At 36.1% G+C, this 23703-nt stretch overlaps 1 protein-coding gene across 1 annotated transcript in view; it reads right to left on the bottom strand.

The window, feature by feature from the left end:
• Positions 1 to 14190: 14190 nt before the first annotated feature.
• Positions 14191 to 23703, bottom strand: part of LOC132715257 (trafficking protein particle complex subunit 9-like) — a 45279-nt gene continuing 35766 nt past the window's right edge. The window contains exons 19-25 of the mRNA XM_060698247.1: positions 23134 to 23296; positions 22426 to 22533; positions 21855 to 21975; positions 20325 to 20493; positions 19464 to 19568; positions 18953 to 19083; positions 14191 to 18503 (exon numbers count right to left, since the gene is read on the bottom strand). Of these exons, the coding sequence (XP_060554230.1) occupies positions 18303 to 18503; positions 18953 to 19083; positions 19464 to 19568; positions 20325 to 20493; positions 21855 to 21975; positions 22426 to 22533; positions 23134 to 23296 (998 nt within the window). The 3' untranslated portion in view covers positions 14191 to 18302. The remainder of the gene's footprint in view (positions 18504 to 18952; positions 19084 to 19463; positions 19569 to 20324; positions 20494 to 21854; positions 21976 to 22425; positions 22534 to 23133; positions 23297 to 23703) is intronic.

Raw genomic sequence — 23703 nt, forward strand, 5'->3', positions numbered from 1 at the left:
TAATCTTGTATGTGCTTCACCTTCAAAGCCCATTTCAAAATATTTATGAAAATTAGCATAAATCTGCAGGCAAGGTGATTTAATGTCTGGTCCCAAGGATTGTTGTGCACTAGTATGAAGTTAATACATTCATTAAATACCAACTTTTAGCCAATTAAATTGAAAAAACTCAAATTACAATTGTTTGACCTTCAAGTAGGTTACGTATTATATACGGTATAGGTCAAGGTCAAATTGAATTTGATCTTTTTAAAGACATTGTCCTTAAGGTAGTTTTGCTGTTATAGCCGATTGTAGCAAAAGTCATGCAAAATTCATTGATGTGACCTTCAAGGTCATTTATGAGTCAAGGTCATTAATTGGATCATTATGTGTCAAGTTCAGGTTCAGAAACTGTGTTTGTATGATGACAATTCATTATGACCACTGTTAAAAGTTCCTAGATATAAACGGGTACAGAAACAACAACCTGATCAATAGCTTGGATTTTTTCTTCGAACATGCTCATTCATCGACAAATGTCTAGGTACAGATGTCTAGTTACATACCTTGGAAGGTACATTTGTCAAGGTAAAGATATGTGATGCTAAGAATAGATATTTTACATTTTCTTCCATGCTTCGCATTGTAATTATATTGATAAAAGTGCAGTTTCAGGGAGCAACCATCACTTTTAGTATTTAATCATGCCACTGTCTATATTATCAGCTGGATAAAGGTTTGGTGGATAAAATATCTTTATCCAGTCATCATGATGACGTCACATGGTAAGCAGCAAATCAAAACTACGAGAACAGATGCTGTTTTATTGGGAAAAGTAAGAATGAAACTAAATAACCTAAAAACATGATCAAAGTAGACAAAAGCAGGAGAAATCAAATACATGGTTGATATTGGGATAAGTGAAGGTTTATCTGGTTCGCTGCCAAAGTGAATCTTGCCTCGCTAAAGATCGCAAAAAAGCCTGTTTCGCTCACCAGATAAATCTTCTCCATCCCGACATCAATCATGTATTCTCTATATCCCTTGTCGTCTTTCTGATTTTTGATTGGCTGAAACATAAAGAACTTTGGTGTGTGTTGTGTTTGGATCCCACCAGTGATCTATGATTCTTCAAGTACTGGCCAATAACTAGGTTTTTGGCAATCAATAACAGGACACCAAAAATAAATCAAAACATTTTTTGTGAGAAATAAAAATAAAAGCAATTCTGGGGCATAATGGGCCTTTAAAAGGGGCATAATTCAACCAATAGTGAAAATTGATGATATGTTTTGATATAGCATACTTGTATGTTAAATATACAGGCAATCATTGAAATCCTAAATGCCATACCACAATATGTTCTATGGGTGTCTAAACTGACTCTCGGGCAAGGCCAATTTTGACCCAATACTTTATCGAAGGCAACAAGAGGATGCTGCAAGCACCATTATGAATTTGGAGATTAGATTTTAAGAAAGGTTTACAGTAAAAGTCCATGTAAACTAAGTGACCCCACCACCGACAGCCACTTTTGAGACCAAAGAGCATGATAAATACAACTTTTGTAGGGGTCCACTAGACAATGCTTCATGCCATATACCTAATCTCTGAATATTGTAGTTTTACATAACACAACTTAAAGGGACTCCACTGAAGATTTTGACATGATTAGTCTGGAAAACAGATTTTTTATTTATACCATCTGATATTTGTCTATACCAATAACTTTTGTGCAAAATCTAAGAAAGCCCAAACCTACCCTAAGTACATTGTCTCTTTAGCATTTCTGCCAAATAGTATTTATTGCCTTCAACTGGTTCAAAAGATACATGGCAGACAAGAAATTTTGAAATACATATTCAATGCCAGAGTATGTCCGTGACCCGAGTCAGTCTAAATAACTGCACATAGGAGTCATGGTTAACATATCTGCCAAGTAATTGTAATTTCCTTCAACCGGTTCAAAAGATACAGATACGGAGTGGTGGGACCTTGACCCGAGTCGGCCCAAACAACGGCACTCTGTATATAGACATATGGTTAACATTTCTGCCACATAGTTGTAATTTCCTCTGACTGCTTAAAATTTTCAAACCTGCACTCTGTATATAGACTCACCGTTAACATTTCCACCATGTTTTGTTTGATTGGGTTTTACGTCACACCGACATAGTATAGGTCATTTGGCGACGTTCCAGCTTTACTGGTGGAGGAAGACCTTGGGTGCCCCTCTGTGCATTATTTCAGGCACGAACCGGCACCTGAGTAGAACCACCGACGTTCCGTAAGCTAGCTGGATAGCTTCCTCACATGAAAGAATCCAAAGTCCCTGTCGGGATTTGAACCCACAGCGGTGAGGGGCAAGTGGTTTGAAGTTTTCCTCCATGTAGTTTCAACCGCATGCATAATATTATACGTTACAATTCTCCAGTGTTTCATTAGCAAAATCCTTACACTTGACTGCATAACAACAAAGCCATCAGTTTTTTTTTCTTCTATTTTTTTTTTTATTAGTTTTATCAATTAACAATTTAACAATAATGATACAAGTTTAACTTATATATGATAAGTCTGCAATATTAAGCAGTACATAAAGCAACAAAATAATCAACAGTCAATTAACATAAGACAAGGTTCAGTAATTAATTAATATGAGCCGCGCCATGACAAAACCAACATAATGACTTTGCGACCAGCATGGATCCAGACCAGCCTGCACATCTGTGCAGTCTGATCAGGATCCATGCTGTTCGCTTACAAACTCTATAACAAGTAGAGAAACCAATAGCGAACAGCATGGATCCTGATCAGACTGCGCGGATGCGCAGGCTGGTCTGGATCCATGCTTGTCGCAAACCCATTATGTTGGTTTTGTCATGGGGCGGCTCAATTTTATTCAATAATTGTGTGTTGGGTGGGATGAGGTTGAATGAGCTGGCATTATAGTAACAGTTACCAAAACATCTGACTTGTATCCGACATTTTTCTTAAAGCAGCACGACTCAGATTCATGCTAATTTTCATGAAAATTTGAAAATGTATTAAACAGTATAATATTGTAAAGTTACCAAAAGAATGCATTTTACACATTATCAATGGCACTGACAACCTATGTTAATTACTATAAAGAGGTCAAACTATATGCAAAAGTAGTCCTTACTGCATTAGAAATGCAGTAGAAATATGGTGATAAATACTGAAAAATTAATCGTACATAATACAGTACGCTCAGCGCGACTTTTTCAAAACCTGCGTGACCCCGCGGATGAGGTTTACCGCGGACGAAAATTTGCTCAGATATTGTCCGCGTGACCCCGCGGACAGAAAATTTTCACCACCGCGGACATAAATCGGCGGCTGAAACCGTTTCCCCCGCGGAACACAGTGGTAAATTGCGGAGGAACGCGGCGGTCAAACACCGGTCAACGCGGTAGAAACCTTAAATTTTAAAAATTAATTACTGTATTTAAACATCAGTATACGTACGTACATGTACTGTTACATGTACTGTCATATATATGTAACTATATGTAAAATTTGTTTGTTTTCTTTCTTTTTGTTGTAATAAAAGTACATGTACAAATGCAGTGCTTTTCTTGTTCTTCTTCTTGTTATTGTGTTGGGTAATGTATAATATGTATTCGACATCAAGATAAATCATTGTCGTCGCAACTTCATGGTGGTGAGAAACTTGAAGTCAAATAATGAAAAATTCGGCATATGACATTTATGAAAAAGATACTACAACAATTTAAATGCCAGCTTTTGTTTCTTATTTAAAAACTTTGAAAACGTAACCCTCAACAATTTTATTCAGGCAATATTCCAGGACGTCTCTTTCAATTGTCAGATGCGTTTTACTGTTTCTGTTTATTTGCATGTTGATCATAAAGTCTTATATTTTATTTGAAACATTAAAAGAAAGCGTTTATTTCACCAAAATATACATTAAATGATATTTTGATTTATCTTTTTTACAGGTGTGAGCGTAATGTATATGTTTTGAAGTTTGTATCAGCTGTTGAAGTTTATTTTCATTTTTGTTTTAATAGTTTGTTTGCTTGTTCTTTTTTATTTTTTTATAGATTTTTTTTGCAGAATTTTGTTAAACTTGACGTTATACTTTTGTTATTTTATTATGTTTCAAGTTTCAAATATTATTTTATTATGAACAGTATGCATGTACATACATGTATATAAGGCACACGAGCACATTGCAGTTATTTTCTAAGAACTTCCATCGACCGATTTTCAAGTTAAAAATATTTCATTTTAATTTTATCATAAGATATTATTGTTCATAGGAATAATAGTATTTGTAGACAACATGTAGTTTTAAGTACATACAATTGAACGTAATTGTCTTTGCTTTCTTGTACTTATTATATTAAGTTTTCATTGAAATTAATTCCGAGGATAATAATGTAATTTTATAATTTGTAAAAGGCAGCCTAATTATTATTTTTTAATGGGTGCGGAATTTGTTTTTAACGCGTTTGGTGCTTATTATATATAGTTATCATACATCAAGAGCGCTGGAATAATAAACAAGCTTTTCGTTGTCTGTTCAAACAAAGATGCATTTTAGACGTGTGAAAGTCGCATCACATGTGCTTTCTTTAATGTATTATATGAATTGTTTGTTACTATAAATTGAAAATGCTTTGAAGTTCCGGGTTGTTCTCAAAATTACCCAATGGAGCAAATGTTTTTCATTGGCTAGTTAATCTAAATTAAAGATTTATATAACATATTCGACAGTTATCTCATTCTCAGAAAAAAATCTAGCAATAGCTGTAGTCATAAATTGTCTTAATCATAACTTTCTACACTGAAAAATGTCTTCCTTAAGACAGTCAACGCGACAAGAGTCGCATTTTCTGGTACAATATTTGTGTGATAAAAAGTTTCAAGTGAGAACTAGAGGATTTATTCGAAGTGATGATGATCGGGTAAGTTGAATATGTATTTTACTTATTTGTACCTATTTTAAAATAAAAACTGTGGACGAATAGTTTTGTGGACATTGGTAACAAAAATATTAAAAACAACAACAAAAACAGGTACAGCTGTAATTATTTTTATTTCAAATTCCGTTCAAATAATTTAACGTATAATAACATTTAAGGAGACGATTGTGGTCAATTTTCAAGTCATTGTGTAAAAAAGATGACGTTAAAAAATAATAAAACGTCTATTATTTTTGGAGGTTAATTTATACTGACCAACTGACCATGGCGTTCCCCCGCGGGAAACGGGTGACTGATTTTATCGATAAATGAAGAACGGTCGTCAGAATTTTGTCCGCGGTGGAAACAACTGAACACCGGGGATCGCGGGGAATTAGGCTTCTCATCGCGGACGAACCCCCGCGTTTGTCCGCCATAAAAAAAAATCGTCCGCGGTGGTATCGCGGAAAAAGCAAAACCCGCGGTGAGCGTACTGTATGTAATTTTTTACTAGAATTTTGAATCTTTATACCTTCCCTAAAATCTTAGTACATTTTTCTCAGGTTTGATTTTATCGAAATATTTTTGCTTATCTGGAGGCATGCAGCTTTAAAAGTCTTGTTTTTACATTTATTAACTGCATAATATAATAAATGCAAAGAGAAGAAAAACAGTATCAAATATCAATTCTGCAAAAATTGAACAAAATGACTTTTTTGCTTATTCAAAAAGCCCCATACACAAATATTTCGGGTTTATTTACACATTGCACTATTATTGCAGATAGAACTTACATAGATTTACATAATTTTATAACATCACTAGCTACTATAGATATGACTTTTTATTTATGAGTGAAGCAGAACCCTATGGTATTGCATTTGTATAAAATCTATAAAAGCCTTTAATTTAAAGGTACATAATGCCTCTTGACATCCTAATTATTTTAATTGTTTAGAAATGTTGAACATGTGTTTAATTAAGTATTAATGATGGATTTACAGCATGTTTAGATGTTTTATAAATGAAGCACTCAACAAAACACATTCATTTTATATTTACAAAGAGACATTTTAGCAATTTTCAAATATTAAATTTGAGCACATACTATATCTTTAAAGGTACATCAAGCCTCAGATATAAATAAGAGGAAGGGCAAACACAAGTAAATATTTTCAAATTCAAGGGTGGATATCTGATACTAGTAAATGTTTCTGTAATCTAAGATTATGCAAAGTATAAAATTTAAATAAAATCTATTACACCATTTTCATTCTGCCTATATTATGTCTATATGTAGTTATAGCTTATGCCTTTACTAAGTTTTATCTGTACTTATTTAGTTTCATTAAAAAAAAATAACCTATACAAGATATGTTTGATATACATATTTGCTTCCCCCGCCCCCCACAAATGTCACCCAATAAACCATGGCCATGTCATTGTAACTTAAGTTTGCCTATTGACCTAACAACCCCAAAAAATATAGGCTTTTGGCTTTTTCTACTGGTCATGATCAATCCCTATACCATGTTAGATGTTCCTAGGCCCAGGGGTTCTCAAGTTATTGATTGGAAACAGATTGGTCTTCATACGGACAGACACGTGCAAAGCAATAAACCCCCAATTCTTCTGAATGGGAGGCAAGAAGAAGAGCAATATTTATAATAACATATAATTATTTATTATATGGTTATAATCATTATAATGAGTAACAGGCAATGGCCAGCAAACTTCTTATGTGTTTCCCTATACTTAACTGTAACATGACAGAGTAGCATACTAGGAGTGGACAGGTATTTTGCTCAGCCCTTGTTCTTGTGGATTCCACAGAAGCAATGGAAATTATGAACAATAAATTATGTTACCCCAAACCAGACTGTGAAAAAAAAAAAAGAATTGGCTTCGGCTGGAATCAATCAGAAAGATCGGCAGGTCACCGACATTGATGGGTTTTACAATATGGCATGTGACAATCTGGAATGTATGAAGTGCTGGTGCAGGGTTCTCAGCTGGAGCCATGCCATTTTGTCACAACTTGACAAAGGGCATCGGGTTCAGTTTCCATGCATTCTGACAGCGAAACTGGCGTGTGATTATAAAGTGGTGCATCTGCTGCGGAACACAGGACTTAGGAATAGTTGCAGTCAAGGGCGGAAGAAGCTTGAAGAGGAGCATGGAGAAAAGTGGTTGCAGAATGTTATACACTATGTGACAGACTTCAGCTGGTTTTCTAGTGCAGCCCAGTCAAGTTTGGTAATACATCCAACCTTCGCTGAACCAACACAGAGAGCACCTCTACCCAAGCTACATTGCAGATGTTCTACATCGTTTGGACGGAATGAAGGCTTGCATAACCTCGGTGTTTGGAAGAATTATCAAAATTGATTCAATGAAGAAAGTGGTAAAAAAACTTGACTGGACATCTTGCCAAGACTGCACTACCGTGAACAAATAATGGGAATGAGGATGAGATGGAAGAAAACCCTACCAAAAGTAGACCAGCAGTGGATCTCAAAGGCATTGTTTCACTGGAACAAATCAGGGGGAGTGGAACTTGTCCTAGAGTGGTGGTATCCGCCACAACCGGGTGAAGCAGTTAACAGCTTACCTGGAGTGAACAGGTATTTTGCTCGGCCCTTGTTCTTGTGGATGCCATGGAAACAGTGGAAGGTCAAATTATATTGCCCCCAGCCTGGATGTGAGAATAAAGAGTTGGCTTCAGCTGGAATCAATCAAAAGGTTCGACAAATCACCGACATTGATGGCTTCTACAATATGGCGTGTGACAATCTTGAATGTATGAAGTGTCGGCACAGGGTTCTCAGCTGCAGTCCTGCCATTCTGTCACAACTTGACATAGGGTTCAGTTCCCATGCATTCTGACAGCCAAACTGGCGTGTGATTATAAAGTGGTGCGTCTGCTACGGAACAGAGGACTTGGGAATAGTTGCAGTCAGGTGCGGAAGAACCTTGATGAGGAGCATGGAGACAAGTGATTGCAGAATGTTATACAATATATAGACTTAAGCTGGTTTTCTAGTGCAGCCGAGTCAAGTTTGGTCATACATCCAACCTTCGCTGAACCGCCACAGAGAGCATCTTTACCCAGGCACCAATGGCTTATGCAGATCTACATCGTTTTGACGAAATGAAGGCTGACATAACCTCAGTGTTTGGAAGAATTATCAAAATTGATTTGACTAAGAAGGTAGTAAAAAAGTTGGCCGGACATCTTGCTAAGACTGCGCTAAGGTGAACAAATAATGGGAATGAGGATGAGATGGAAGAAAACACTACCAAAAGTAGACCAGCAGTGGATCTCAAAGGCATTGTTTCACTGGAACAAATCAGGGGGAGTGGAACTTGTCCCGGAACATCTGTCCAAGTTATGGTGGTATCCGCCACAACCGGCCGTAGCAGTAAACAGCATACCTGGAGTGGACAGGTATTTTGCTCGGCCCTTGTTTTTGTGGATGCCACGGGAACAGTGGAAGGTCAGATTATATTGCTCCCTGCCGGAATGTGAGAAAAAAGAGTTGGCTTCAGCTGGAATCAATCAAAAGGTCCGACAAGTCACCGACATTGATGGCTTCTACAATATGGCCTGTGACAACCTGGAATGTATGAAGTGCCGCCACAGGGTTCTCAGTTTGAGCCATGCCATTTTGTCACAACTTGACATAGGGCATCGGGTTCAGTTCCCATGCATTCTGACAGCCAAACTGGCGTGTGATTATAAAGGTGTGTGTCTGCTGCAGAACAAAGGACTTGGGAATAGTTGCAGTCAGGTGTGGAAGAAGCTTGATGAGGAGCATGGAGAAAAGTGGTTGCAGAATGACATACACTATGTGACAGACTTCAGCTGGTTTTCTACTGCAACTGATTCAAGTATGGTAATACATCAAACCTTTGCTGAACCGCCACAGAGAGCATCTTTACCCAGGCATCGATGGCTTATACAGATCTACATCCAGGATGTTCTACATTGTTTGGATGAAATGAAGGCAGGTATAACCTCGGTGTTAGGAAGAATCATCAAAATTGATTCAACAAAGAAGGTGGTTAAAAAGTTGGCTGGACGTCCTGCAAAGACTGCACTATGGTGCACAAATGTTGGAAATGAGCATGGACAGATCATGACCTCTGGAGAAGGACATGGTCTTACCCCTATGTTGGTTGGTGTTATCAACCGTTACACAAAGGCTGAGGTATCCTCGCCAGAGATCGTCTATGTTGACCGAGACTGCTGTGGATCTTCGCCATTACAGACCGTGTTGACAGCATCATCTTGGAATACAGTGATACGGTTGGAAATTTGGCACTTCATGAGGAGGATTGCAATTGGTTGTACAACTGACTCTCATCAGTTGTATTCCTCCTTCATGGGGTTGCTAAGCAACTGTATTTTTCATTGGGATGAGAAAGATCTTAGTTGTCTGGTCAAGTCAAAACGTAATGAGCTGACAGCCCAACACCTCTTCATCAAGTCTGATGCTGACCTCATGAAACATATCAGTAGGTACAAGCTAGCCTTGCACTGCTGCAGAAAAACCAGAGGTGAAGCTGAAACTACTAAGCTGATTAGTAAACTTATTGAAACATTCAGTGGTGAAAATAGGAGGGATACTCTTGGTGTTACAATAATCAATAGCTCAAGGAAGAAGAGCATATGGGATGCCCAACAGAAGCACATAGCCTGTATACAGGATCCTCCAGGCATTTCCCTGTACACCAAAAATGGTTTGCACAATTATGCTCCTTTATCTTGACACATTATCTGATCCATTGTATATATATTTGACAGGAAAATTGGCTAGTGATGTCCTGTTCCAGGCATATATGGTAGATGGTCTCCACAGGTGGAATGAAGACAGAGAACGAGCAGCAGTATCAACACAGACTGACCACATTCTCAAAGCCAAACTGACATGTGATTTTAAAAAATGGTATGTCTTCTACGGAACAGAGGACTTGGTAACAGTTGCAGTCAGGTGTGGAAGAAGCTTGAGGACGAGCATGGAGAAAAGTGGTTGCTGAATGACATACACTTTGTGACAGACTTCAGCTGGTTTTCTAGTGCAGCTGATTCAAGTTTGATAATACATCCAACCTTCGCTGAACCGCCACAGAGAGCACCTCTACCCAGGCACTGATGGCTTATGCAGATCTACATGCAGGATGTTCTGTGTCATATGGACGACATGAAGACTAGCAAAAATAAGTTTTTCCGAGAATTATAAAAAAGATTCAACAAAGAAAGTTTTAAAAAAACTTGACTGGACATCTTGCCAAGACTGCGCTAAGGTGAACAAATAATGGGAATGAGGATGAGATGGAAGAAGACACTACCAAAAGTAGAACAGCAGTGGATTGCAAAGGCATTGTTTCACTGGAACAAATCAGGGGGAGTGGAACTTGTCCTAGGGTGGTGGTATCCGCCACAACCGGGTGAAGCAGTTAACAGCTTACCTGGAGTGAACAGGTATTTTCCTCGGCCCTTGTTCTTGTGGATGCCATGGAAACAGTGGAAGGTAAAATTATATTGCCCCCAGCCTGGATGTGAGAATAAAGAGTTGGCTTCAGCTGGAATCAATCAAAAGGTTCGACAAGTCACCGACATTGATGGCTTCTACAATATGGCCTGTGACAACCTGGAATGTATGAAGTGTCGGCACAGGGTTCTCTGCTTGAGCAATGCTATTCTGTCACAACTTGACATAGGGCATCGGGTTCAGTTCCCATGCATTCTGACAGCCAAACTGGCGTGTGATTATAAAGTGGTGCGTCTGCTGCAGAACAGAGGACTTGGGAATAGTTGCAGTCAGGTGCGGAAGAAGCTTGATGAGGAGCATGGAGAAAAGTGGCTGCAGAATGTTATACACTATATGACACACATCAGCTGGTTTTCTAGTGCAGCCGAGTCAAGTTTGGTCATACATCCAACCTTCGCTGAACCGCCACAGAGAGCATCTTTACCCAGGCACCGATGGCTTATGCAGATATACATCCAGGATGTTCTACATTGTTTGGATGAAATGAAGGCAGGTATAACCTCGGTGTTTGGAAGAATCATTAAAATTGATTCAATGAAGAAGGTAGTAAAAAGTTGGCTGGACGTCCTGCAAAGACTGCACTATGGTGCACAAACGTTGGAAACGAGTATGGACAGGTCCTTATGTCTGTCATGACCTAGGGAGAAGGACATGGTCTTACCCCTATATTGGTTGGTGTTCAACTGTTACTCAAAGGCTGAGGTATCCTCCCCAGAGATCGTCTATGTTGATCGAGACTGCTGTGGATCTTCGCCATTACAGACTGTGTTGACAGCATTATCTTGGAATACAGTGATACGGTTGGACATTTTGCACTTCATGAGGAGGATTGCAACTGGTTGTACAACTGACTCTCATCAGTTGTATTCCTCCCCTTATGGGGTTGCTAAGCAAATGTATTTTTCCTTGGAATGGGGAAGATCTTAGATGTCTGGTCAAGTCAAAACGTAATGATCTGACAACCCAACACCTCTTCATCAAGTCTGATGCTGGCCTCATGAAACATCTAAGTAGGTACGAGCTAGCCTTGCATTGCTGCAGAAAGACCAGAGGTAAAGCTGAAACTACTAAGCGGATTAATGAACTTATCGAAACATTCAGTGGTGAAAGGGGGAGGGATACTCTTGGTGTTCCACTAATCAACAGCTCAAGGATGAAGAGCATATGGGATGCCCAAAAGAAGCACATAGCCTGTATACAGGATCCTCCAGGCATTTCCCTGTACACCAGGACTGGCTCCACCAAGAAAGGAGGGATTGAACTGCCCAATTTCCGATGTGCTCGGGGATCCACTTCACTGGAGAGCTTTCACCTACATCTTAACAGATTCATCCCAGGTAATAAATACAAACCTTAGCACAGTAGTTTGTACAACTATTATGATTGTAAACTAATGTTCAGATCTGATCACCTTACACATTTATGTCTAGGCTAATCTGTGTTTGTTGACAACTCTTATTTTGCCATGTTTTCAAATAATTTTTGTATGGTAAATATTTTGTATGGGTTGCATAAATTATGCTCCTTTATCTTGACACATTACCTGATCTATTGTATATATATTTGACAGGTACCTTGGCTAGTGATGTCCTGTTCCAGGCATATATGGTAGATGGTCTCAACAGGTGGAATGAAGACAGAGAACGAGCAGCAGTATCAACACAGACTGACCATCAGTCATACAGTAACCTCTTACGGCATTCCGCCAATACATTGCGTCTGAAGTTGCTGAGTAGGAAGATTGACCCTTCTTACAATTAGCGAAGAAAGTACACAGGTATATTGTTTGATATAAATACAGATATAGCTTGAAAACTTGAAATTTAGGTTTAAGCTCCCATGCATTCTCAAAGCCAAACTGGCATGTGATTATAAAGTGGTATGTCTTCTACGGAACAGAGGACTTGGTAACATTTGCAGTCAGGTGTGGAAGAAGCTTGAGGACGAGCATGGTTGCAGAATGACATAAACTATGTGACAGACTTCAGCTGGTTTTCTAGTGCAGCTGATTCAAGTTTGATAATACATCCAACCTTCGCTGAACCGCCACAGACAGCATCTTTACCCAGGCACCGATGGCTTATGCAGATCTACATGCAGGATGTTCTGTGTCATATGGACGACATGAAGACTAGCAAAAATTAGTTTTTCTGAGAACTATAAAAAAGATTCAACAAAGAAAGTTTAAAAAAACTTGACTTGACATCTTGTCAAGACTGCACTAAGGTGAACAAATAATGGGAATGAGGATGAGATGGAAGAAAACACTACCAAAAGTAGAACAGCAGTGGATTGCAAAGGCCTTATTCTGCTGGAAGAAATCAGGGGGTGTGGAACTTGTCCCGGAACATCTGTCCAAGTTATGGTGGTATCCGCCACAACTGTCTGTAGCAGTTAACAGCATACCTGGAGTGGACAGGTATTTTGCTCGGTCCTTGTTCTTGTGGATGCCACGGGAACAGTGGAAGGTCAGATTATATTGCTCCCAGCCTGGATGTGAAAATAAAGAGTTGGCTTCAGCTGGAATCAACCAACAGGTTCGACAAGTCACCGACATTGATGGCTTCTACAATATGGCCTGTGACAACCTGGAATGTATGAAGTGTCGGCACAGGGTTCTCAGCTTGAGCCATGCCATTCTGTCACAACTTGACATAGGGCATAGGGTTCAGTTCTCATGCATTCTGACAGCCAAACTGGCGTGTGACTATAAAGTGGTGCGTCTGCTGCAGAACAGAGGACTTGGGAATAGTTGCAGTCAGGTGCGGAAGAAGCTTGATGAGGAGCATGGAGAAAAGTGGCTGCAGAATGTTATACACTATATGACACACATCAGCTGGTTTTCTAGTGCAGCCGAGTCTAGTTTGGTCATACATCCAACCTTCGCTGAACCGCCACAGAGAGCATCTTTACCCAGGCATCGACGGCTTATACAGATCTACATGCAGGATGTTCTACATCGTTTGGATGAAATGATGGCAGGCATAACCTCGGTGTTAGGAAGAATCATCAAAATTGATTCAACGAAGAAGGTGGTTAAAAAGTTGGCTGGACGTCCTGCAAAGACTGCACTATGGTGCACAAATGTTGGAAATGAGTATGGACAGGTCCTTATGTCTGTCATGACCTCGGGAGAAGGACATGGTCTTACCCCTATGTTGGTTGGTGTTATCAACCATTACACAAAGGCTGAGGTATCCTCACCAGAGATTGTCTACGTGGATCGAGGCTGCTGTGGATCTTCACTATTACAGACATTCTTTGAATACTGTGATACTCATGGACATTTGGCACTTCATGAAGAGGATTGTACAGACATTGATGGCTTCTACAATATGGCATGTGACAATCTTGAATGTATGACGTGCAGACGTAGAGGTTTGTTGTCCATTGCAACATTGTCATTTGAGGATTGGAAAAAGTCCATGATACAAAAGGATATGGGAAGAAGAGAAAATAGGATTCATTAATAGTACATGTGATATGGTAATGTAGTGTTAGAGTGATTCTATGTCTTAAAGTGATTAATACATGATTAATGACAGTGCTTTACAATATATTTATTGGCAAATGCGTCATAATATTGACAATTTACTCCTAGCACATGTCATTTCTTCAATAATCTGTGTAAATTTTAAACTTATTTTCCTTGAACATATGTGATGTGTCTTTGTTAAGAGATGTATGCCCCCTCAGAGCCATACCCAGGACAGGAACTTGAAACGGGAAATGAAGGCGGAATAGTATAGTATTAGCCAGTTGAAATAAGTTCTTTTCTAGTAACTGCATGTCTCAATGGCTGTTATAATGGCTATATGATAAATATCTTCTTCAGGGGTTCCCTAGGGGTGAATGGGTTGATCATGGAAAGTTAACAGTGTAGACATGGCATCACTGTATTATTTACTGCAATTTTATTACAATTTACTGTGTATAATTTATTGACAAAACACGGACAGACAGTCCAAAATCAATATGCCCCAGTTGCATAAAAAGTAAAGGAACAAAATCAGAATTTATTACTAAACTCTGGCAGTTTATTATTTACATGAAGCTTTATGAATGCAGGGGAGTTGACTCTTTTTTTTAAACTTTTTTTTCTGTTTAACCTGGCACAAAAGCTCCCGAATAAACCAAAATATGCTACCTATGTATGAAAAATACCATGAAAAACCAAAAAAATCAAATTTTTAGTGATGCTAGAGAGCTAAATTGGATGCCAACAAATAAATGTTCGTATTTTAATTCCCACTTGACAGTTTGCAACAGACAAGATTTACAGGTATAATAGTCGGGCATGATACAAATTGAAAAGACTGGCCTTTTCATAGCACCTGTTTATATACATCAATATTTCAAGCAGTGAGTATTTGTAATGGAAGTATGGGGGAGGGTGCTTGAATTTCTATTAAAAGCATGGAAGAGGGGATTAGAGCTCTAATAACTAGCATGGCAAGTATTAAACTTCTAATGAAGAGGGGCTCACCTACTGTATTAGTTACTTTTTGCTTATCTGTGTTTTAGCTGTCTATATATTTCAAATACTGAACAATGAATATATGCTTTCTTGATTAATCTACATATTGCACAAATTAAAGTCATTTCTTGTAGTTACATCATAATTATTTTATGTACAACAAAATGAAACCTACCTCAATAATTAAGTTTTATAATAATCAGACTGTCTTTACATGCGAACATGTCATTTCAAAAACATACTCATTCATAAATAGTGCTCCTAATTAGTGACAAGTTATTAAATGTTGCATTGGTTTACCCTAACACTTGATTACTTAACATCTATGAAAAATATGCTACATACTTCAGTGAATATATGAGCCGCGTCACGACAAAACCAACATAATGGGTTTGCGACCAGCATGACTCCAGATCAGCCTGCGCATCCGCGAAGTCTGATCAGGATCCATGCTGTTCGCTATAAGTTTCTTTACTTGTAATAGGGTTTGTAAGCGAACAGCATGGATCCTGATCAGACTGCGCAGATGCGCAGGCTGGTCTGGATCCATGCTGGTCGCAAATGCACTATGTTGGTTTTGTCGTGACATGGCTCATATATTTACAAACAAATATTTATATAAATCAAACAGTAAGCACTCTCATTTCTATGTTTAAATATATATATGTCTAATAATTCATTGCACTAACCCGTAAAAATACAATATTTCAATGCTTTAATTAAACTTGTTTTATTATACTATGTATTAACTATTGAACAAGAGCTGTTGATTGAACAAAAAGAATGAACTTGACTATTCTTAGTGCTGTACAGTAGGGAAAGGGGCATAACTCTGTAAAAAGGTAACTAAGACCTGTGTCCATCATTTTACATTATCACAGAGATCAGGTATGTGAAGTTTCAACCAATTCCCTTTAGTAGTTTTGGAGATTGCACATAAAAACTTAACCAAAGAGTGACAGCATCACAGGCACTGGGATGTCACTGGTCGCTGGGTCGAGAACAATAGCTCTCCTTATTCTTTGAATAGTCAAGCTAAATACTTAACATTTAACTTAATTTTACCATTAACCCTTTCACTGTCAGAATTACAAAACACTTTATATTTGTCAACAAAACATGATTATACAATATTGCAATTTGCATTATACTATAAAGCAATCAATGAAAAAGTGACTTTTTTTTACTGTTAATGTTACTTATTTGGATATGTGCTAAATAGAATATTATATTTGTGTAGCTTCATTACAAAAACTATTGAACTGGTTGAAAAAAAGTATTACCCTTGCCAGGGACTAAAATAATTGTATTCAACTTGTTCAATAAATTCAGAATTGAATATACACTCGTTCAACATCCTCTATTTAAATCATTTGTAATAAAAACAAAAATCAATTCAAATAAAAAAGAAATTAATTTTTCTAATACTAAAGTTTAAATAAAGGCTGTTTTAGAAATGGTGTGGTAAATTTGTCCAAGTTTACAAAAGGGGTAGCTAATGAAGAATTGGAATAAAATACTGCAGTGAAATGCTACAGGTAAAAGCACAAAAATACGTTGGCAATATAATGTACCCGTCAGTAAATGTGTGTTCTGTCAGTGAGACTTTCAATGTGTGATTTCTATCCATTTTTATATACTTAACCAGGTAATTAAATGCATTTTAAACTAAACAGTTTACTTGACAACATCTTAACTTTTTCATAGATATTCTTAATTTTCATAGAAATAAGAAGTACTTTGGAGTTGTGCTTTTTTCAAGCTAATTGTATAGTAAGCTTTCTGCATATAAAATCAAACAAGAGCTGTCAGTGAGACAGCATGCTCAACTATTCTTAATGCTTCATAGTATCGCAAGAGCAAAAAGGGCCATAATTCTGTCAAAATCTGTATTAGAGTTACACAGTGACCTCCTATTATGCTCTAAAATATGTGTATTAGTTTCAACTCATTCGCTTCAGTAGTTATGGAGATAACTGCTTGCAAGCATAACCTTCAAAGAAGTGTGATGCCGACTTCCAATAGTTGAGCCAAGAAAGCATGATACAGTGAAAATAACTGCATGTCTGTAATACATACCCTTTGATAAACCTAACATAATCAACTTAAATAATTATACAATTTAAAATGACAAATGAAACTAGCTACAAAAATTTACACACAAAAAACAAAACAGCTAACTGTCCGTGGAATATAAGTGAAAATTCTTTATCATTGAAGTAGTGAATATTCAGCATTTAATCATTGTAGAAAAATCAATCACAGACAGGCACTGAAACAGTTTAATAGTGAACTGTTCCAAAAAAAGGAAGCTGGGAAAGTCAATTTACGAAATGAAGTTGTGTATGCTTTTATGAAATGACGGCTCACATGAGATTTAAATGATATCTTAGTTTACAATAACCACATAAAACAGTTCACATTATGCTAAACAATAACAAACATTACTAGCAGTATAACAAAACAATATACAACAGTGTCATAGACTGTGTCCCATCATTACTTAACTTGAGAACAGAGACCAGTCTAAAATTCTAGAATCTGATTGGTTGAATTCAAATTTTAAAATGTGAAATTAACCAATGGCAGTCTGTCAATTTTGATCTGATCCCTTTTTTTTCTGTTTTCTGACCTTAAAGGAACTCCACTGAGGTCTAATAGCCTAAAATAAAAAAAATTTGAAATTCTTTCTTAAATCAACTGGTACAATTAAATTTAAAACCAAGCAATAAATAATATATAATTATACACGGTATTACATTGATAATCAAGTTTTATGTGATTCTTTTTGCCAATTTGAATGAAAAGTGTTGCAACGTTTTTTATTTTTTGGGCCACAATAAAAATAATTATTTCTGGGAAAAGGAGTGAGCGAATGATCTGAAATCTTGTACATGAGTTATTGGTCTACACATACATCTAGTTATACAAAAATCTTGAAAAAATATTGTCGGCACCTTCACGTCAAAAAACCTCAGTGGGAGTTCCCTTTGGGAGTTCCCTTTAAGTTCAGGATTTATTTTTCATGCCTGGTAAACAACAGAGCTATCTCTTTCAAAGGTATATGGTAAATAACTATCATCAAAATTTAAGTTTCCTGAAGACATTTTTCCAAATCTACATCATATAGCATTCTTCTATTTTAGATATTTGATATAGAGTTTGCAAAAATATATAACATTAGACAACACGTTACCTTTGTTGACACTTCAATTTGGTGACATGCACTAACTTTGAAGTTGAGACAGAGTGATAAATGGTATACCTAAGATAGAGATAGCTCTGTTGTTTACTGGGTGTGTAATTATGAAATGATGTATAAGAATCTAACTATATTTAATCAACTATATTAACTTCTATCACAGATGAACACTTATATGTGCGAGACTCTGGCAGTGACTCCACTTTGACCTCTGAATGACCTTGACCTTTGCCCTTGGCTTGACCTTTTACCAGCATTTTTATTTCAAATTTGTAGAACCCACTACAGGTAAACATAAACATGCAGGAATGTGAAATAGTGTCCTCCACTGATATCTGAAATTTAACAAGTTGAATGATAAAAGTAAGTAAATCTTTGGTTACAGTGAACAATAATATATAAATAAGACAATATGTTTGTTTGTTTCATTTTACGCCTTTTCCCAACAGTATTTCAGTCATATAGGCGGGTAGTTTCCTAACCATTGTTCCTGGAGAGTTACACCAGTACTAGACTACCTACCTCTGCGCTAAACAAAACAATACGTCACCAATCTAAAATTATGTCAAAAAGTTGAATGGTGAAAATTATGTCAACAAAATGGAAGAAAAAAATTGTGTCAACAAAATAGGTGAAAAATATTATGCCAGGAAAATGGGTGAAAAAAATTATGCCAACAAATTGAGAGAAAATATTATGTCAACAAAATAGGTGAAGAAAATCATGTCAACAAAATGGGTGAAGAAAATTATGTCATCAAATGGGATACAAGTTTAAAAGTTACCTTTGGAATGACTAGTGCCTGTGAGCCTATAGTACACACATAATTGTCAGTGTTATAATTAACCGTCCCATTATCACAATGTTGACAACAATATACTGTTAAAACTGCATCGTCATTCTCCAGGTCAGATTCTATATATGTCATAAAATTTAACAAATTTTACAATGTGACACATGATAATTTACTTCTTACTTTTACCTCTACACAAATGCTGCGGAAAAATTACTTCTACACAAATTCTGCGGAAAAACATTAATATTAAGAAAAAGATTATATACTGTATAAGTGGATATTTCCGTGTGTCAAAAATTAGCAAATTTAAAATTATATGCAAAAACTTAACTAAAGTGTGATGCCAACACCTTGGTGAGTACAATATGTACTCCTTATTCTTTGAATAGTCGAGCTAAAACCTAAGACATTCAAGTGACTATTTCATATTTCAATATTTTCTCCCTAGTCAGTATTATGTTTTTTCCGTCACATTTGTCAACTTGATATTTGTACCTACCTGGCTTTACATTGACTTCTACATCCACTTTTACCATTTGTCCTAACTTATACTCCAGCGAGCCTATATGTAACGGAGAAATCAGCTGACCGTTCAATCGAACATCTGAAAATACATGTACAAAGAGGTGTAGAGATTGAGATTTTTCTCCCATAATCACTCAACTATTTGAAACATTCTTTCACAATGGAATGTTAAGTGAAGAAATCTTACTACAGCTGTAGAAAATTCAAAACTTGTATCTGTAACCAGATTCAAGTGGAAGTTCTATGTACTTATACTTATACATATTAAAGATATACTATGCTTAAATTTGATAAATGAAAATATTAATAATTGCTACATGGCCCTTTTCTAAATACATGTATAAAATAAACATGTCTTGACTTCACACAAAAGTAGATATATTATGCTTTAAATCCTACACCCTATAACTTGACACACTGTGAATAAAAAGTGTCATTAAAAAAAAACAGGCAGTTTTTTTAAGAAAGGACAAGCTTTACTTGACCCCTAATAAGGAACGCAGATTCCCACACATAGTTTTGTATGCTCTTTTCTTCAAATAAGATATATTAGAATCAATAAGAATTCTATCAATTTCAATAAATTTCTGCAATAATTTTTTTTTTTACTCAGAGATGAGTTAAGCTGTTGTTTTTTTTTCCAGTGACATTTTGTTTATGACCAGTGTCTAACAAAACTTGCTTTCATTTCCTGATTTGCACAATAAATAAAATCTTCAAGAATTATAACTTCACAGCACAAGAGGGACTTATGGTAATTGTTCTAACAGTTAAAGTAAGAAAACAATATTATAATGAACAGGTGGGAAAATTGTCTCAAGACATATTGACTTACCCCAGGAAACAGGTGATATGTAAACTAGTTGTTGTTGTTCAGGTGTCCACAATAAGTTGTCTATACAAACTTTACCACTTACAGATAAAGATGGCTGAACCAAAGTTAAAGAAATTTTATCCCAAACTTTCTGTATCACATCATGAACTATTGTATGTTTGTTTGATTGGGTTTTACGTCACACCAACACAGTATAGGTCATATGGTGATGTTCCAACTTTACTAGTGGAGGAAGACCTCAGGTGACCTTCCGTGCATTATTTCATGCACGAACAGGCATGTGAGTAGAACCAACAACGTTCCGTAAGCTAGCTGGATATGAATTCTTTGTTTAAAATAATAATTATCCCAAAATAAACATATAAATATATTTTGAACATTGTTCAACAAGTTTGGAAAATGATTGCCCAAACAAACGGAACCAATTAGTTATTACGATATGCATGAATATAGATTAACACAGTGTACCGTTAATTCTCACTTGAAAATACTGGTATGTATTTTTTTGTCTATAGTTCATATTATTTAGAAGAAATAACGTATCTGATGAATTGATGTACCAACAAACAATTATGCTATCATTCTACCGATTTAAGCTTGAAAACCTTCAGGTCTATGTCCTATGTTAAATATGATATAATACATGACAATAGTTTAAAGGGATATTCAGGCAAAGTAATGACAAAAATATTAAAATGATCTTATGTACTCAAATCACGCTAAAATGACTTTTCTTGAAGTTTCAACATGAATTTCTGTTTAAATTCTATATTTTAAGGGTTTGAAGCATATATATATTTTATATATGTTGAACAATAGAATCACCAAATAGTTTTTAAACAAGTCAGATGACTTGAACAAACCCTTGAAGTTACAATAACAGATATTGTGGATATTGTATGATTGAAACAAGCCTAAGTCATTCATTTGACATGTTCTTTAACGTTTCCAGAGTTCACTTTGACAACTATTGTGAAATGCTAGCGCTCTAACCTGACCCACGCAGGTCAAGTTAGGAAACCACCATTTTATTCTTTATATGGAGAAAAGTTTTGTTCCTTTGACTGTCTAATATATTCATTTTGAGGGCATTTACAGAATAATGAATGAAAAATTCAAAACTAAGAAATGAAAATTTTGCCTGTGTCTCCCTTTAACCTTGGTTGGCTCAAACTATCGATCTCTCAAACAAATTTGCACAGGCTCTCCGAGGTCGGGCCAACAAAGATTAACATTATTTGTAAAAAATCTATATAGGTTCTTTTTTAAAATTACATCTTTAAGGGATATTACGCCCACCACTCAGCTTAATTTTAATGTTTTTCACAATTAAATAACTAGAAATGTGTCTCTAGGACAGGGATGTGCCCACATTTCACTTTTTTTGTGTGCCAGTCTACAAACAGACCATGTGACAATGGAACGAACAATCTTTAGTAGTAGAGCATAAAATGGAAATTCTCAGTCAACTTCAAAGAACAGCTACACTGTAACGTATTTTCTATAATTAGTTGGTTAAGTTAGTCAAACAAAGGATACAATTTCCCATCTAATGTCTACAAATGTGGCTAGGAATTGACTAAATTGAACACTAGAGTGTACATCTCCGTCAAACAGCTTTGGTTCACTACGCTCTATCTCTATACATATCCTGTACAAAAATACAACAATATTTGTGACTTAAAGGCTCAATATGCCTTAAAAATGCTTATTTTTTTATTTCCTAAAAGCTTTTATTTTTTGTTTCCAAAAAGTTACTCATAAGCAAATTATCTGGATCATCTGTTGCATCTGTTTCTTAATGACAATCAGTACAGTTATAGTGACTAAAGACCCTTTAACACAATTTTTTATGGTTTTATATCATAAATATGATGCTCAAATTAAGATTTATTAATATTGTAAGTTCCAAAAAGCATTATTTATAAAGATATTACCAAATTTAACATTTCATGTAAATAAAGGGAGGTAATTAGAAATGTATTTTCTATAAAGTCTAAGTCAAATTTTTCAATAAGAAATGATTGCATATATTTCAATGTGCACAAATATACTTAGTAATGTAAAACTAAAATTAATGCTTCTCAATGAAAATATTTACCTTTTAATTTGTTCATGTTTAAGGTACACACACTGGTTAGAATGATGAATTTCTAAATCATGATCAGATATGTTCTGTAGATCAAACAGTAAATAACAATGATCGGAGCTGAAATGTAACAAATAACATTGTGTTATGTATATATGTATGTAGTAATGACAGAGCGTAAAATGTCAGCTTTTTTTGTGTGTGTGTATTTGAGTTTATTTATACTTGCCACCAGTTGCCCATATGGGAGAGTCCTCCAGAAGAGTATTAGTCATTTTATATTTTGGAGGATAGTGCAAGATACAGAAAGATGCCCAAATTCCAGATGCTTCTCCTAGTTCTTTAACATGCCAAGTGTATAAGCACTCATACACCACTCATACAGGGGACCTCGATTTAGAGTCTCGTACGAAGGTTGATTAGTTATTTTAGTTGGCCAGCCCGGGAATAGAACCCACAATATCAAGATTACAAGTCTCCCGCTCTAACCAATTGAGCTATGCAGGCTGGCTTTTCTTTTCTTTTTTTTTTTGGGGGGGGGGGGGGGCAGATATCATAAGGGGATTTTTTAGCTTTACTGGTTGAGAGACTTCAGGTGTCCCCTGTGCAAGGACTTTAACCACAAATAGTAAAATAGTTTAAAAACTAACCTCTCTTATAACATAATATCATGTTATGGAACACAACAGAAGGCAAAATATCAACACTTAAGATACCTACCTCTCAGATAACATAACATCCCATTTATGGAACACAACAGAAGGCAAAATATCTACACTAAAGGCAATTGAGCAACATCTACAGAACTCTTCGTCTACTCCAGGTCGTCCAGAGTACTCCACCTTTAATATCGTCTCCACAACCTGCAGGTGAACATCATAAAATTACATGAAACTATGTCCACGAAACACAAGCAATATTGAAAAGGCAACTACTGTCTTTATTGGGAAATAATTTCAATATTTAATTTTTATCAATGAATTATATAGAGGATATCTGTTTGTTTTGCATGTAAGATTGAAACATATTTCACTGAATGAACACCAGATGCAATATTTTCAAGAGGGAGGTAGCCACAAGTGAAAATAGAAAAGCTGGTGTTCATGAATGAAATATATGTTTTAATCTTATATGTAAAACAAATAAATTTTCTTTTTATTTCATGCTTTTGAAGTGATTTAAAGTACTTTTTTACTGATTTTGCCACGTAATGTCGTGCATTCTCCTTTATGATCATCTGATATATTACAGTAAAACACTGGAAAGCATGAAATAAATTTTCTTCTTTCT

Source organism: Ruditapes philippinarum, unplaced genomic scaffold (assembly GCF_026571515.1).
Source record: "Ruditapes philippinarum isolate M1 unplaced genomic scaffold, ASM2657151v2 ctg5962_1_1_1_1, whole genome shotgun sequence".
In the NCBI taxonomy this organism is placed as follows: Eukaryota; Metazoa; Mollusca; class Bivalvia; order Venerida; family Veneridae; genus Ruditapes; species Ruditapes philippinarum.